The sequence below is a fragment of the Lepisma saccharinum genome, chromosome 2 (genome assembly GCF_977018435.1).
Source record: "Lepisma saccharinum chromosome 2, izLepSacc3.1, whole genome shotgun sequence".
In the NCBI taxonomy this organism is placed as follows: domain Eukaryota; kingdom Metazoa; phylum Arthropoda; class Insecta; order Zygentoma; family Lepismatidae; genus Lepisma; species Lepisma saccharinum.
This window is the reverse complement of record NC_139230.1, coordinates 183,658,140-183,673,213: the sequence shown is the minus strand read 5'-3', so window position 1 is coordinate 183,673,213 and position 15,074 is coordinate 183,658,140. Positions and strand designations below refer to the sequence as shown.

The 15,074-nt window shown below is 40.0% G+C and overlaps 1 protein-coding gene across 1 annotated transcript in view; it reads left to right on the top strand.

The window, feature by feature from the left end:
* LOC145984223 (uncharacterized) overlaps positions 1-15,074 on the top strand; it is a 497,863-nt gene that overhangs the window by 259,323 nt on the left and 223,466 nt on the right. Inside the window, exon 2 of the mRNA XM_083117786.1 lies at positions 7,943-8,023. Within this exon, the coding sequence (XP_082973912.1) occupies positions 7,950-8,023 (74 nt within the window). The 5' untranslated portion in view covers positions 7,943-7,949. The remainder of the gene's footprint in view (positions 1-7,942; positions 8,024-15,074) is intronic.

The following is a 15,074-nucleotide window of genomic DNA, read 5'->3' as shown; positions in this document are numbered from 1 at the left end:
TCTTCTTGTGGGGCCATGTGAAAACACTCGTCTACGAGACCCCGGTACCTGACAAGGAAACATTGGTAGCGCGGATACTTGCAGCATCGGCCGAGGTGTGTACCATGCCAGGGGTTTTTGATAGGGTTCGCCAGAATTTCCTGCGACGCTGCAATGCCTGCATTGAATGTGGTGGTCGTCAATTTGAGCAACTTTTGTAACAACGTCAGTCCGGGGTACGACTACGTACTACGTACTATTCCTATCTGTAAGTGCACCTTTGCGTGGCAATAAACCTCCTGTGCCCGTAGTTGCTGTGTTTGTCCTGCTGGCGCACGACCTCTGTGTGACATCCCCTCGGTGCTGCTACGGGGAATCCCTCGTCCCGCATTTGTTGTCTCCTTGACAGGTACCATTCCCCGTCCGGTCCTCTTTCTCTTTTGTTGAACCGTGCTTTGTTCTTGCTGCGGTGTCTCCCCACTGTGTTTGGGGACTCCCCACGCGCTGCATGTGTTTGTTTCCCGCTGTGCAATTGTTACTTCATGCTTCATAGCTTCTTTTCTCCCTACCGTTGTCGATCGCTACCCTTTCCCTTCACTTGTCTTGCGGGACACTCCTATTTCCTTTGTGGAACCCCATGCGCATGCGTTGCGCAGCTGCCGCCTAGTGTTTTTCGGATGGGCGACTTTGGTGTTCCTCTTGACTTTGTTTGTTCCCCCTTTCTATCTTCACTGGTACTGGCTGTACAGAGGTGTGAAGTTCATTTTCACAGGTTTTCGGCGTTGTCTAGCTCCTCACGGAGGCATCTCTCGGCAAAGTGGAAGGGGAACTTTCGTCTCTATTTCATGGGAGGTATCTGTGGTTTTCGTTTGTACTATACCTTTAGAATCACCCTGTATTCAACTAGCGCTAAAAGATACACCGAACTTGACCGGACATATACTCCATGCCTTTTTAAGAGACATAGAACTTACAGCACCTGTATTACTGCCAAAATTTGACAGTGACAAAAGTTACTTCCGATCAACGGCATTAGAATTAGTGTATCTTCTGATAAGTAGTCCACAAATACAGACTGAATCAATTACAGTGCAATTATTGTATCGTCAACAGTGCGACAGGCTCAAGGTCAAATCCAGAATAGTGAACCAGAAACCTAATATTAACTGGTCAAATGTATGGCGAAACATAACAGCAAAACATATTCCAGCCTCAGTGCGCTCGATATGGTACTTGGTGATACATGATTCAATATTAACTAGAGAAAGAGCATATCCGATTAATCTAGAGGCAGAACCTAATTGCATAAATTGGGATCAAGAGGATACCCTCAGACACAGATTAACAACTTGTACTAAAATGACAGACAATTGGAAATTTCTCTGCCGCTGTCTAGGCAGTATATGTAGGAAACCTCCTGCATATTTTACAGTGGAACATCTCCTCATCCCAGATTTTATGCTTTTCCCGTTAAGAACATTGCAAGCAATACAGTGGCTATTAGCACACTACACCTATTATGCCTGTACACCAAAAGACATCATGTGCAAACAAATATTGTGCGAATATTTCCAATCTGTTTACTTACAAATTGAGGCCGATGCCCGTACATATTTATATGGAAACTATTTAAAAAATGTTTTATTTATAGGAATGTAAAACAGGGAAAGTTAGTTAAAAATGTAAGCAAGAAATAGAGGTATCTATTTATGTAAAATTGTGGATTGTGAAGAACAAATAGAAGTAACTCTGTAATTGTTTGTGAATAAATTTAAAAAAAAGTGGTAACGTCGTCGCCTTGTAATCAAGGGGTTCCGGGTTCGATACCGGTGGAGGCACATAGCGGTTCGGATCCCAATTAGAAATCCAGGTCCAGTCCCGATTAGCCTTTCTGTGCCTAAAGTGGACTGAAAACAACAATTCAATCAATCAATCAAAGAACGCTGAAATTGGGCAGTTGCCTGTTGATTTTGAATAAATAAATAAATATCACCAGTCATTTAAATGTTCTTCGTGGTATGATTCTTTCTGCAATGATCGAAGAGTCTGATTTATTTGTTACTTTCATGATTTTTGACGCAAGATATCACATTATAAAACTCGTAAGACTTTTGACTCGTCGAGCAGAATCTATCTCGCTTAAACAAAGCTAAAGTATCAGTCCTTGATACGCTTTTGTGAGAGGAAATTTAGAGTTTTTATCCCGGTATTGAATTTGACTTTAATGTATGAAGGTCTTATGGGTAGCTGTTATAGTTTAAGTGACCTTTGCACATAGTTCGTAGTCCCTACCATAATAATCCTGCACATTTTTCTTCTGCTCCGCAGATGCCATGAATTCTAAGTGTGCAGGAGAGAAGAATATTCTTGCCCCGGATTTTTTGACGAGCACACCTGCTGAGAAGACATCAGTAGAGCTCGGATGAAATCTTGTGCGCCATTTCGTCTCTCCTTCTCCAGGGTTAATTTGCCATTAGAGAAACTCCTCGATGGTAAATGTGTTTGTCGCATCATCATCGACCATTGTCGACCGTATTTCAACTAACGACCACATTTTTCTTTTCTCTTCCTCTACCATTATTTTCAAAGTTTGTATTCCTGACGATTTATTTAAGCTCAAGTTGTTTGATTTATTCCTTTGAATATTTTGACGTCTTAAAAGGATTTCTTCATGCTGATGTCACATACACAAGCTGTCCAATAAGTCCCTATATTTTAGTATCTTGTAACTCACAGATAGATCACTATTTCAACCATGACGACGAAAATGGACATTTCATGATGATGATACTGGCGTCGTTAAAGGGGGAGCACAGGCAGCACGGTCCCCAATAACCGACAACATATATGATGCATATGAAAAATAATTGTGTATAGCATGTAACACCACCTTCCTCCACACACATAACTCAAAAGCTTTGTAGATTCACGGACAGTTCTAGGTTTTAACGGCCACATCGAACGCTCATTACAACCCAGAAGTTTCAGGGATTGTACAGCGTCTCTCAAAAGTCTGTGGACAACGACATTTTAAACTAGGCAACCCAAATTACACAAGTCATTGGTGGGTTGCGTGTGGAATTAGGCTGAATCTCAGGGTTGCCACATGCACAATATATATTTATGAAATACGCGAAAGGAATAAAACCAAATATTATACCAGAATTATATGGCAAATAACAAAATTATTTCTGAAAGAAATAATTTAATTGATGATCAGTCTACACAAAGGAAAAGAGGAGAGAGGAAACGAAAGGGGACAAAGGGGCGGAGAAAAGAGAAAGCTAAAGGAGAAGAGGAAAAGTAGAGGATAAAAGAGGATAGGAGAAGTAGTGAGAGGAAAGGAAAAACATGCGAGGAAAGATGAGGAAAATGGAGCAAGGAGGAGAAGAGAGAAAAAAACGAGATGAGAGGATAGGAGAAGAGGAGTTTGGACAGGGAAGAGGAGACGAGAAGAGGGGAGTGGAGAGTAGAGTAAAAGAGAAGAAAGAGAAGAAAGAAGAGAAAAGGAGAAGAGTGCAGTGGAGTCGGAAATCGAAGACAGGAGAGGAGATAAGAGGAGTAGAGAAGAGTGGGATGGAGACAAGAGGCGAGAACAGAAGGGGGAGGCGATATGAGATAGAAGCAGAGGAGAAAGAGGGGTGAGAAGAAGGAGGGGTGAGAAGAAGGAGGGGTGAGAAGAAGGAGAGGAGAGGAGAAGAGGTAGTTGCAGAAAATATGGTCTCAGCGTTAATAATTGATGCATTGATCAAATTATCGACATGAAACATTCAATAACATTTTAAAATGTACAAAATGCCTTTTGGCTGAGTTCAGAGCCAGATAAAATCTTCCACGTAAGATTTTCGACTTTACCTGCGATTATACTACTAAAAATATAAATGTAATTTTCAAATTCATAAGAATTATCCAATTTTTCTCCACTCTGCAGTTCGTTGAAATGGAGATTTTATTCTTTCATATTTCCCCCATCGTTTATTCTAAACTTAATAATCATTCAATTTCACACGGCGTGGACAATGAACACAATGGGATATGTCTAAAACTTGCGACAAGTTTCTGCGACCGGAGGGGTTTGAACCTTCGACCATCAGGTTGACGATCCTTAACGCTAGACACTACCCTACAAGCTTTCGTTTCCGAAAGTATGTAGAAGGATCTGATCAGTGTGAAATGTAGATGCTACTTGCCCCCTGCATGTAATGTGCAAAGAATACTTGATTGTAATAAAAGGACGTATACATTTAATTGGAATTTGAACATGATGAAAACTGTTCATTCGTTATTTGAGCTGTAAGCGAAGCGCTGCATTTAACTCGAGTGAAAAAGGATGTGTTGAATTACCACAAATATAAATAGTTATTTTATTAATTTTTGTCAATGTCTTTGAATCCGTATACAATTATCATCAGAGTATCATAATTCACGATCTTGTAACCTTTATTTTCTATGTGTAAATATCCCTTTGAACGTGTGACAATTCATTTATTTGTTTATTTATTTTAGTAAATTCCAGGTGCAGATAAATGTGGCCACTTTACACTGCTATCAAAAATAATGTTACAATGCTCTTGTTTATTAACAGGAGGGTTTAAAAGAAATAGAACACCTCGTAAGCAGGATTGAACCTGGAACCGCTAACAGCCCAGTCGAGAACACTAACCACTACACCACGCCATAACATTCCGTTGGAACAAGGGGGGGGGGTGGAATCGAGTGAGCAGAGCGAAGCAGTACACACTGCTGCAAAGGCTGGTAACTACAGTTGCTTTCCCTCTCCTCAATCCCATTCCCTCTTACGTGTTCATTTGTGGAGCAGTCTCGCGTCACTACTTGCGCAGAGACTTCTTTTCGTTCGCTTGCTCCAGAGATAAACAGGACAGATTATAGACTGTTTTTTTTTTTCGGGTGTCATGCAAGACTCTATCCAGTAGCTGATTGCAGTGGAACATAACCTGCCCCACACTTTGACCCGAAGTTCCTAAAAATGGCACGTCTAATACATGAGTAAAAGTGGAAAAATACACGACTGATTACTAAAGAAATTAATATATAATCTTTCTTTTACGGTTATATCTTCTAACAAAATTCCTGAGTGCTCCTTCGTGAGCAGACAGTGACGCATCTTGAGGTACTGCAGAGCTAAACTGTCCCCTTGCGTCATGTCGCGTGCATCTGATCTAAGTGCTCTCATTTCAGAATAACAGTAAACCTAGACTGCACTGCAGTCATGTAGAACAGGGTAGGAGATTAACGAACCGGCAAGTCGTAAAGTTGTTTTACACTTGTTCTTTGTTATATATTCCTGTGATCCTTCGTAATGAAAGAAGACCCATCCTAACGTTTCTTTGGACTATTTTTAACCAGTTTTTATGTATCTCAAGGAGCCCTGATTCCGACGTACATGCACCTCATTTCATAATCCCGAGGACAGACTGATTAGTATTGTTCAGATAAAGCAAATGAGAGTCAACAAAGCATGCATATTTTATAACCCCTCCCCCAAAAACTCTTTTTGGGAACTCACCATAATTTATGGAAGTTGCGTTAAAACATATTTTACGGCTTTTGGGCTGATTCCGTGTTTGTCGTGAGGGAAGAAATATGAGGAGTACTATTAATGACTAAATGTTGTAAAGACTTTTTTGGAAAGTGTTACTGCAATTTTTCTTATCAGTCAGTGCCGTTCGTTCTTGTAAGCTTTTTGTGCTAATTTCATGTTTGCTCTTTCTGTGATTGTGGATTCCATTAATTTTGATCTGATTTAGGTTTACGTTAGTTTTTACTGGTTCTTGAAGTCAACCTTTTCACAATAAGCCGACCTCTTTGGTGGAGTGGTTGTCACAGGGCGCTGCGGTACCAGGTGTCCCGGGTTCGAATCCTGGCCTGGGCATGGGTGTTCTTTGTGAGTGTCCCTTCCTCAATTTTATCATATGCTCATCCTCGTCGTCGCGATTAGCCAAAAGTGGAAGAAAAGAGACACAAAATAACAGAAATCAAATCAAACATTTCACTATTAATGCCCAGTTTAGTGATTGCCTATTTACAAATCTCCCAGGAGCCTTCAAAGCAAGATCATTTGTTCAACCATACAAACACACAAGAGCCAATGAGGTTTTAATTATTTTAATTGACACACCTGTGTATACGCTCCTGTACCAATTAAGAATCACTCTCATGGCGCGGTGGTTTGAATTTGAATTCGAATTTAAAATTTTTGGGTGCGTCAGCACTTAGGCTATTTTGCACCCATCACATTATACGGAGTCCAGCCCCTTACAATAACAAATAACATAACTGTAACGTGGCATAACTAAAATATTAAAATATTCTGACTTAGGTTAAAAGCTGAGGCTGTGAAGGGACACTCAGCACACATAAGGACAAAACACAGGAAAACACACAGAATTATACTGGCCATAAGGCCAGTCGCCAGAGCCTCGTTAGTCTGTAAAATGCAGTACAGGATGTACTGCGTGTAAGTGAGGTTGACAATTGGACGTACTACGTGGAAGGATCCCCCTTACACCCCATGGCGCAGTGGTTTACAACTGGTGGCCGTAAATGAAAATTTCGCTCCTCAACTTTCAATTCACCTTGTAATCGAAGCTTTAAAATTTGTAATAATAATAAGCGAATCTATCTTCGATCAACTTTCAACCTCGGCACTAATTGTAATTCAGCTTTTATAGAGTCACACTTCTTTTTTATTTCCATGCGATGCGGAAATAGTATGCAATGAGACTGACAGTGTATCGTGCTACGTATATATACTATAATAACGCTTTTGCATATTTTTTTCTGTATTATATTATTACTAGGATTGAACCAAAGATTTGGAGTGAGGAACTCAAAACAAGGGGTGAGAAAATACTCCCTTCAACCCCTTCTCCTCTATCGTAGCCTTTGTTTACAGGTATTCCATTCCCTCCCCTTCAATTTTTCCAATTTCCAAAGAGGCAAAGCAATTACGCGCTACCGCTGAAAAATAATAATCAACAGCTTCGCGAATTTTGATTTTATCGAATTCCGTTAGATGAGGAAGACTCAATACCAAAAGGTTCCACAAGGAATTTAAGTTTAAAGCTTTGCAAATATCACGTCAATCAAAAGTTACGTAAAGTCTTTATGGTTATATATAAGAAGGATCTAACTTTCCACACAGCGTGGTACTTCTTAGCGAGAACATAATTAAAATGTTGTGGAACTAAAAATCAAATTTAGTACTGATTTCTTGGTACGATAATTCAGAAATTCTTCTTATCCAAAATAAGTTTCATCAAATTATTCTTGAAAATTGATATTGGTTGAAGATAGCTTACATGAAGACTTTGTAAACAGTGTAATTTCAGAAGTGTGCTCGTTATCATTTACAAGAATGTGTCTTGAGTTCGTGTTTTAAATCCACTTTATTCACAGAAAGACTAATCGGGACTTGACCTACAGTTTAAAGTGGGATCCGAACCACTATGTGTCTCCACCGGGAATCGAACCCGGGACTCCTTGATTACAAGACTACGACGCTACCACTGCGCTATAGGGGAGGCCAAAGTATGTGTCACCTTTATGACCTATTCCCTTTGTCGATAATTGCATTTTACCCAATGGCGTAGTGTTAGCCTCGTTGCCTTGTAATCAAGGGGTCTCCGGTTCGCTACCCGGTGGAGACACATAGTGGTTCGGATTGCACTTTAAACTGTAGATCCGGTCTCGATTAGCTTTACTGTGCATAAAGTGGACTTAAACCACCAACTCAATCAATCAATCAAATTCATTTTATGCTTTGAAATGACAACCTCGTTTTCGTACATTTGTAACCGTGCTTTCTTCTATTTGATTAAAGTTGTCAGTGACAGCATTTCTTTTTAACCTTACTCAATCACAGTTTCCTGAGCAGAGTAGTTTTAGAATGACATAATACATATTAAAATCTAAACTATTTCTCTATTGTTTCTTCTTCCAGATTCTCCATGATGATAATCGGGAATTTACATGATGAGTTATCCATAGTTGCGGCGAGAGAGAGACTTTGTGCACATGCTAAGTGAGTACTGTTTTCGATTGAGTCTTAATTTTCATATAAACTTGTGTGTTCCTCGATCATATAAAGAACTTTTATATTAAAATTGGAGTTTCGAAATAAGGAAACATGTTTCAGATGGTTATCTACGAGTTCGTTACATTTAGAAGGAAATTTTCTTCTGCGATACTGCTGATGAAAATTCTATGAGGAATCTTCTGAGCTTTACTTTCCAGGATGAGCTTGGTTGGAATCTCTTCAAAGCAGTAGCGAAATTAACGAGTTTAGACCTTGTGTAGGAACACTATACTGAATTTGTCCAACGTCAGTTTTGATCAACTTGATATCAACATCGCCAGATTTTCTGATGACTTCATTACGTAGGACGATACATGCTACCAAACATAGATAAAATACAACATAACAGGGATCCTGGGTTCGAACCCCGGCCTTAGCATGGGTGTTCTTTGTAAGTGTCCCTTCATCAATTTCATCATATCATCACTCATCCTCATCTTTGAGATTTGCCAAGAGTTGCGGAAAAGCTAAGTAAAATAAACCAAATCAATCAATCAAAGTACAACATAAAATTTAGAAGGAAAATGAACAATTCACCATTCTGTCGCTAATATCCTTCGCAGTGTTGCTGAAAATTGATTGAAGTATTTAGTATTTTCAGAGGGTCAAACTTGCTGATTCAATGAGTAGAGACAGTATTATTTCTGTTCTGTAATAATGCAATGACAATTTACAAATAAAATATCTAAACTTGGGTTTTCGAGTCTCATCTTTCCAGAAACTGTCAATGAACAATGATGTTATCACTATAGTTACATGATTGTCCGAATTTTTGTGCTTTTTGGGGTGGTGTCAATATTTCATTGCTAAAGGCACTGTTACGTACAATCCAGTGTCTGAATTTTAAGGAATTATTATATTGATTTCATGTTGAATTTACGGTGTCTAATATTCATAGACATAACATTACTTCAAGTTGACCTGTTCTACAGTATCAGAAGCTATGCAAAATTAAAACAATTTATTGAGTTACATCTTGGAGCAGAATAGAAACTCTTTGCAGTCTTCTTGTTCCAACGCCGCCATCAGTCCGGTGTTCCCTGAAACAGTGCTCCCTCTCCTATGGCGTAGGGTATAGTTTGAGTTTTTAAGTCCACTAAAATGACAATTTGCTTTCTGCTTACTTGCTGAAAAGGCATCTCAAACCGCAGTCCACTCTTTGCTTCTTTCCTTCCAGTTCCAGGTCTTGTACATTTATTTTCTCACCGATTCTCGGGTTTAGGTATTTCATCATTCATTCTTTCTATACCCTGTCCCAGCTAACTGTGGAGCAAGGCCGCGCATAGCGTCAGAGAAGCGAGGGAAATCTATTGGCCAGAGCGAAGCAGTAGACGCTGAGGAAAAGCTTGGTAACTTCAGTTGCTTTTCCCCCCTCCACGCAATTCCGTTCCTCTCACATCTTCATTGGTGGAGCCGTCTCACGTCATTACTTGCGCAGAGACTTGTTTTCGTTTGCCTGGTCCACAGTTAGCTGGGACGGAGTATAGCACCATTTCCTTTATTACCTCTACATCACATAGCCATACCGGAGTAGACTTCCACCTATGTACTTGCAATTATATCAAGATTTTTGTGAAGTTCATTTACGGGGCTCAATCACCGCAGTAACAATCTACGCGTAACGTGATTCCTGGGAGCTTCCTATTTGATTTGATTTTTGTTATTTAGTGTCGCTTCTCTGTCGATTTTGCCTAATCGCGACGATGAGGATGAGTGATGGTGTGGTGAAATTGACGAAGGAACCACTCACAAAGAAAATCTATTCACAGACCGGAATTCGAACCCTGGGCCCCTGGCGTCGTAGCGACTGTGTTAACCACCAGTGACGGTGCCAGCCTGAAATAAGTTGGGGGGCTAGAGATTTCGGAGTCAAATTCTCAGGGGCTAACTAATATCGGCCAAAAGGTATTTACTTAAACTTTACTATGGTATAATTTTACTAGTGACATATTTTAGTCAGACATAAATATAAATCACTGAGATGCTGCATTTTGTTTCATCATATACAAAAGTACTTTTAAGCATCAATCTTTCAATGCAATAATTATATTGTTTCCTTTTCCTAAGCCATTATTGAGTGGAATAATATCAGACTTAGTATTCATATGAACATTACAAAATAAATCTAAGCACTCAACCTCTCGTTACCAATTCGACTATGAAGGTAACATTTGATTTGCCGCAAGCAGCCGTTGATAGGGGTATCCCCATTTAAATAACACTAAGCTTATAAAGCTTGTAAAAGGAAATTTTGAATGTGTCAACCATTGCAAGCAGCTTTTGAGTTCCTTTCTGCCTCATACTGTACCGTAACTCTTAAACTGTCCAAATCACAACAGTAAGTGTATTAAGCAATAGTTAAGGTTTAAGATAGTTAGTAGGGCAAATATAACTTTCGAAATAGTATCCAATCTTGCCGAACGTAAGGATTTCGTGTCTAACTTCCGTCAAGAGTCCAAGAGTCTGGTACTTGCTGAAATGGGTTGGTACAAAGAGTTATTTTTATAAAAATTATTGTTGTAAAAATTTTATTACATACCACAAAATGTTCATGTTTTCATATTTGTCCCGAATGGTACCGAATTGTAGTTCATCGATGTTCCAGAGATGTTCTTGAATGTATACATACATTCAATATTATTTCGTTTTGTGTGTGCTTATTTCGAATAAAACAATATATTTTGACGGGTAGCTACGTTCGTGCGCTATTTCAGACCGTAACGTTTAGAAAATGTATAAAATTTCCAATGAAAACTTTATTAACATTTTTCACTTATCGGCTAAATTTATGAGAAGTAGAAAATGGATCTGCGCTTTGTTCTAGAGATTTTATAATAATAGAAATATAAAATAAAGTTACAGAAATTGAACTGACGATATTACTTTAAACCTTTCCTTGGTGGGAACAGTGTTGCGTGAAGGAGGGGAAAGTATATATAATTATATAATACCGTACAATAGCTATTATCGTAAGTTTTTCACAATTACATTGTAGTTTTTAAACACATTTTATATTAAGAAAATAAATCAACTGAGGAAACTAACCACTACATTTGTATATGTTTTAAGATGATTTATCCCTGAAGTAAAATCAAATGAGCATTTTCTAAGATGCATGAAAGTCTTATTTCTGCTAATATGCATTCTGCTTAATGTATTTCCCCGCCTTATAATGACAGAGAACCTTGTTTAGTTTAAATAATCGAAATATATTTACTTATGAATCAATTTCTGATTTAATATGGCTTATTTTACTTCGCCTTTCTGTCACTTTTGGCTAGTCGCAAAGATTATACCCTGTCCCAGCTAACTGTAGAGAAAGGCCACACATAGCGTCAGAGTAGCGGCGGAAATCGAGTGTCCAGAGCGAAGCTGTACACGCTGCTGAGAAGGCTGCTAACTGCAGTCACTTTCTCCTCCTTCACGCAACACCGTTCCCTCTCGCGTGTTCATTGATGGAGCCGTCTCACGTCACTACTTGCGCAGAGATTTGTTTCCGTTCGCCTGCTCCAAAGTTAGCTGGGACAGAGTATAGGATGAGTGTTGGCATGATGAAAATTGATGGAGGGATACTGACAAGGAACACTCATGCTTAGGGCAAGATTCGAACCCGGGAATCAATTTCTGAGTAAGGTAGTCTCAAAGTAATACAAACTTCAAAAACAGTGGCGGTGATTAGGGGGCACACTATGTCATCTTAATGCTAAAGCCTCGTCTATCAAGAGAAACTAAACTCTCCTTGCCCCCTCAGTTTTTGCACCCAATCACCGCCTCTGTTCACAAATATGTATCAGCACATGTTATGAGTTTAATACGGTCCTCCGTTGTGTTCACGAACAACAATGACGCTATAAAAAGTTTCCATTGTTATGAGATGCTCCAACAATGCAGATCCTCGCTCCATCTCTCTTGCCAAATTTTACTTGCCAGCAAACAAAGCTACGCTACTCGCAAAGATATTTGAATGCGAGGACGATTTATTTCTTCTTGTAGCTGAAACGCGTCCCTATATACCTGTAACGTGAATTCCAGCGGAGCTAGGCATCGCTCGTTTTGTATGCGTGGCACGGCCACATAGGGAATGAACCCAGGGCTCCTTCCTCCTGCGACAAACAGCCGTGCGAAAACTGCTCCAGACGGAATAGGTGCAGTTCTTCATGTCCTGCAGCGAGAATGTCACAGACGCCTGTTATGTATTTTGCACGGTATCAGCGTCGGAGTATGTGTTTTTCTTGCTCTTTGTAAAGCCAAAGGGTTTTGCGCGATTTTTTCGTAAACTAAGAGGACATCAATATTGCCGCATCCTACCCCTTACGGACACTTGGGGTATTCTCTCTTCGGAAACAGACGTTGTTTTGAGATCGCTCTTATATGTAATGTTCTCTACACTATTGTCTACCACGCCAGCAAGGCTGTATGACCTTGAAGTAGAGTAAAATGCTGATGGTACTGAACACCCATGCAGAGCTGTTAGAGAGTGTCCGAATATTCAAATGTTCTGTTGTGTTGTGCCCTGTTGCTTTCCTGTACCATTGTCCGAATCGACAAACCCCCCTGTTGCTTACATGTACCGTTGTCCGAATCGAATGGCTCCGTAGTAGTACAGTTGCCACTTTCCCCGCCAGGTGTCAGTGTAAACGTCAACCAACTTGCTCTGGGCGCAGACGCACAGTACTGAAGATTTAGGCAGACGCCAAACATCGTAATATTTTGAACCTATTTACTACAAGCGATCTCGGTAATCTCTGGAGCAAGGGAAGGAAAACAAGTTCTCTGCGCAAATAGTGACTCTAGAGGATAAGTGAGTGCATGGAGGGGGAAACGTGGCTGCAGCTACCAGCCGTTTGTAGCTTTCCCTTGCTTCGCTCCGCCCACTCGCTCTATCCCCTACTCTACCGTTAGGAGTGGCCTAGCTCCACAGATTCCCAAGACATTGTGTGCATGGTACTCCCATGCAGAGCTCGAAGGCAGTGTCGAAATCTGCAAATCTGTCGTGGTGTTCTGCCCAGTCGCTTTCCTGTACCAACGTTCGAATCAAGAACTTCCTTAGTAGTATAGTGCCACTTTCCCCGGGAGGTGTCAGTTCGAACGTCAACCACCATGCTCTGGGTCACAGACACGTAATACTGAAGAAGAAAACAGACCCCAAATAAACATGGTAATAAAGACTGTCTCAGAAATATTTTCGTTTTTGAATCCGCACTCTGGGGCAATTCGCACATTACGGAGAAATGAGATAGATCGCAAACGCTTGGCAACGTTGTTAATATTTAGTTCCCATGGAGCACTGTACGTGCTTTTCGTGTTCGTGCGTTTTATAAAAATAATGATTCTTATGTTGTTGTTGTGCATCGTTTGTATCAGCATCATTATAACCTGGCAGGAATGTGAGACGTCCCAAGTGCAAATTTAATTAAATATTGGGTGAGAAAGTTTGAAAACACTGGAAGCACTATGATAAGTAAATCGCCGGAACGTCCAAGGTCATCAAGATCGAACAGAAACGTTGACCGTGTGCGCCAGTCTGTTAATGAGGATCCTCGCCAATTGTTAAGACTGCGTGCAGCTTCTTTAAATTTGCATAAGTCGACAGTTCATCGCATTATTCGCAAGGATATGCATTTCCACCTATACAAAATTGTTATTACACAGAAATTAAAACCACAAGATCTCACGTCACCAATGAATCACTGAATGCTCTTCATCAGTTACTCCCAGAAAGGGTCATCAGTTGCAGAGGGGACATTAACTGGCCACCGAGAAGTCCCGATTTGACACCAGCAGATTTTTTCTTATGGAGTTACCTTAGGAGTAAAGTACACACCCCAATGCCACAAAATTTGAGATAATTGAAGCAAAGAATTACAAATGAAATCAATGCTATTCCTCGTGCAATGCTTCGGCGAGTGATCGAAAACTTTAGTTCAAGAATAACTGAATGTGAAAACATGAACGGTCACTATCTATCTTATCCAATACTCTTTTCGACAAATAAAAATTTAATTCTTAAGCTTTCTTTTAGTAATAACTTTGTCTTTATACAAAAAAATTAAGTATTTCTTTTAATAGTTTTAAAAACGGAAAATATATCTGAGACACCCCTTATTTTGAACCTATTTACTACTTAAATTGAAAATGTGGAATGTGATTTCTATGTTACATTTTGTTTCTAAATACAATGTTATGGACAAATTGCCAAAGTAGCACAGAGTTCTTGATCGTCCATTGAATATACATTGCCTCTACAAAGTGAAAAATGCAAAATGGCTGCCGAGCATATCGCTACAGAGTTGAAGCGTGCACTTGTTGAATATTCCACCTCTCCACCCAACTCCACATATGCCGCCGAATCGGACCATAACGATAACGGGTTTCCAGCAGATGGAACGGTGCCCTAGGCGCCAACAGCTGTCTATTCGGACACAGCCTAAGCAGCTTCATCGGCCTCGGGTCCGCAGTAAATGTAGATAGAAAGGTCAACATTTGTAATTCGAATGACAAAACTTTGCTGTTGATTACGTAGTTATCCGTAATATATTTTTTCTTCTTCAGAACCCAACCCTAACGTTAAACTGATCGTGGGCTTAATTGGTGGCTGACCTACTATTTGCTACGTAGCTTTATTTGTCCACCAATAGTATTCGAGGAAGAATGCCTCGATGAGTGCCAAGAACCTCAGTTGCGAAGTAAAAGTTGTAGGGGTAATATCGCTCTCCCAAAGCAAAGTTGCCAAGCATACATCTGATTTTGTCAGTTGTTTTCATTAGCTTGTTTGTACAGTATTTGAGTGTTTTGTGCACTAATTTTCCGTGCTTTGTGTACTATTGTACAACTTTTATCCAATCAACTCTCTCTCTCCCCCTGTTTTACAGTACGTTAGCAATGTGCTGTGTACTCGAACCTCATTGGTTTCGCTCCGCCAAGAACTTTCGGTGTCGTGTGACTCGAAAATGCCCGATGTCAATCGAAGAGAATTCAACTGATCGCTGATTCGTTG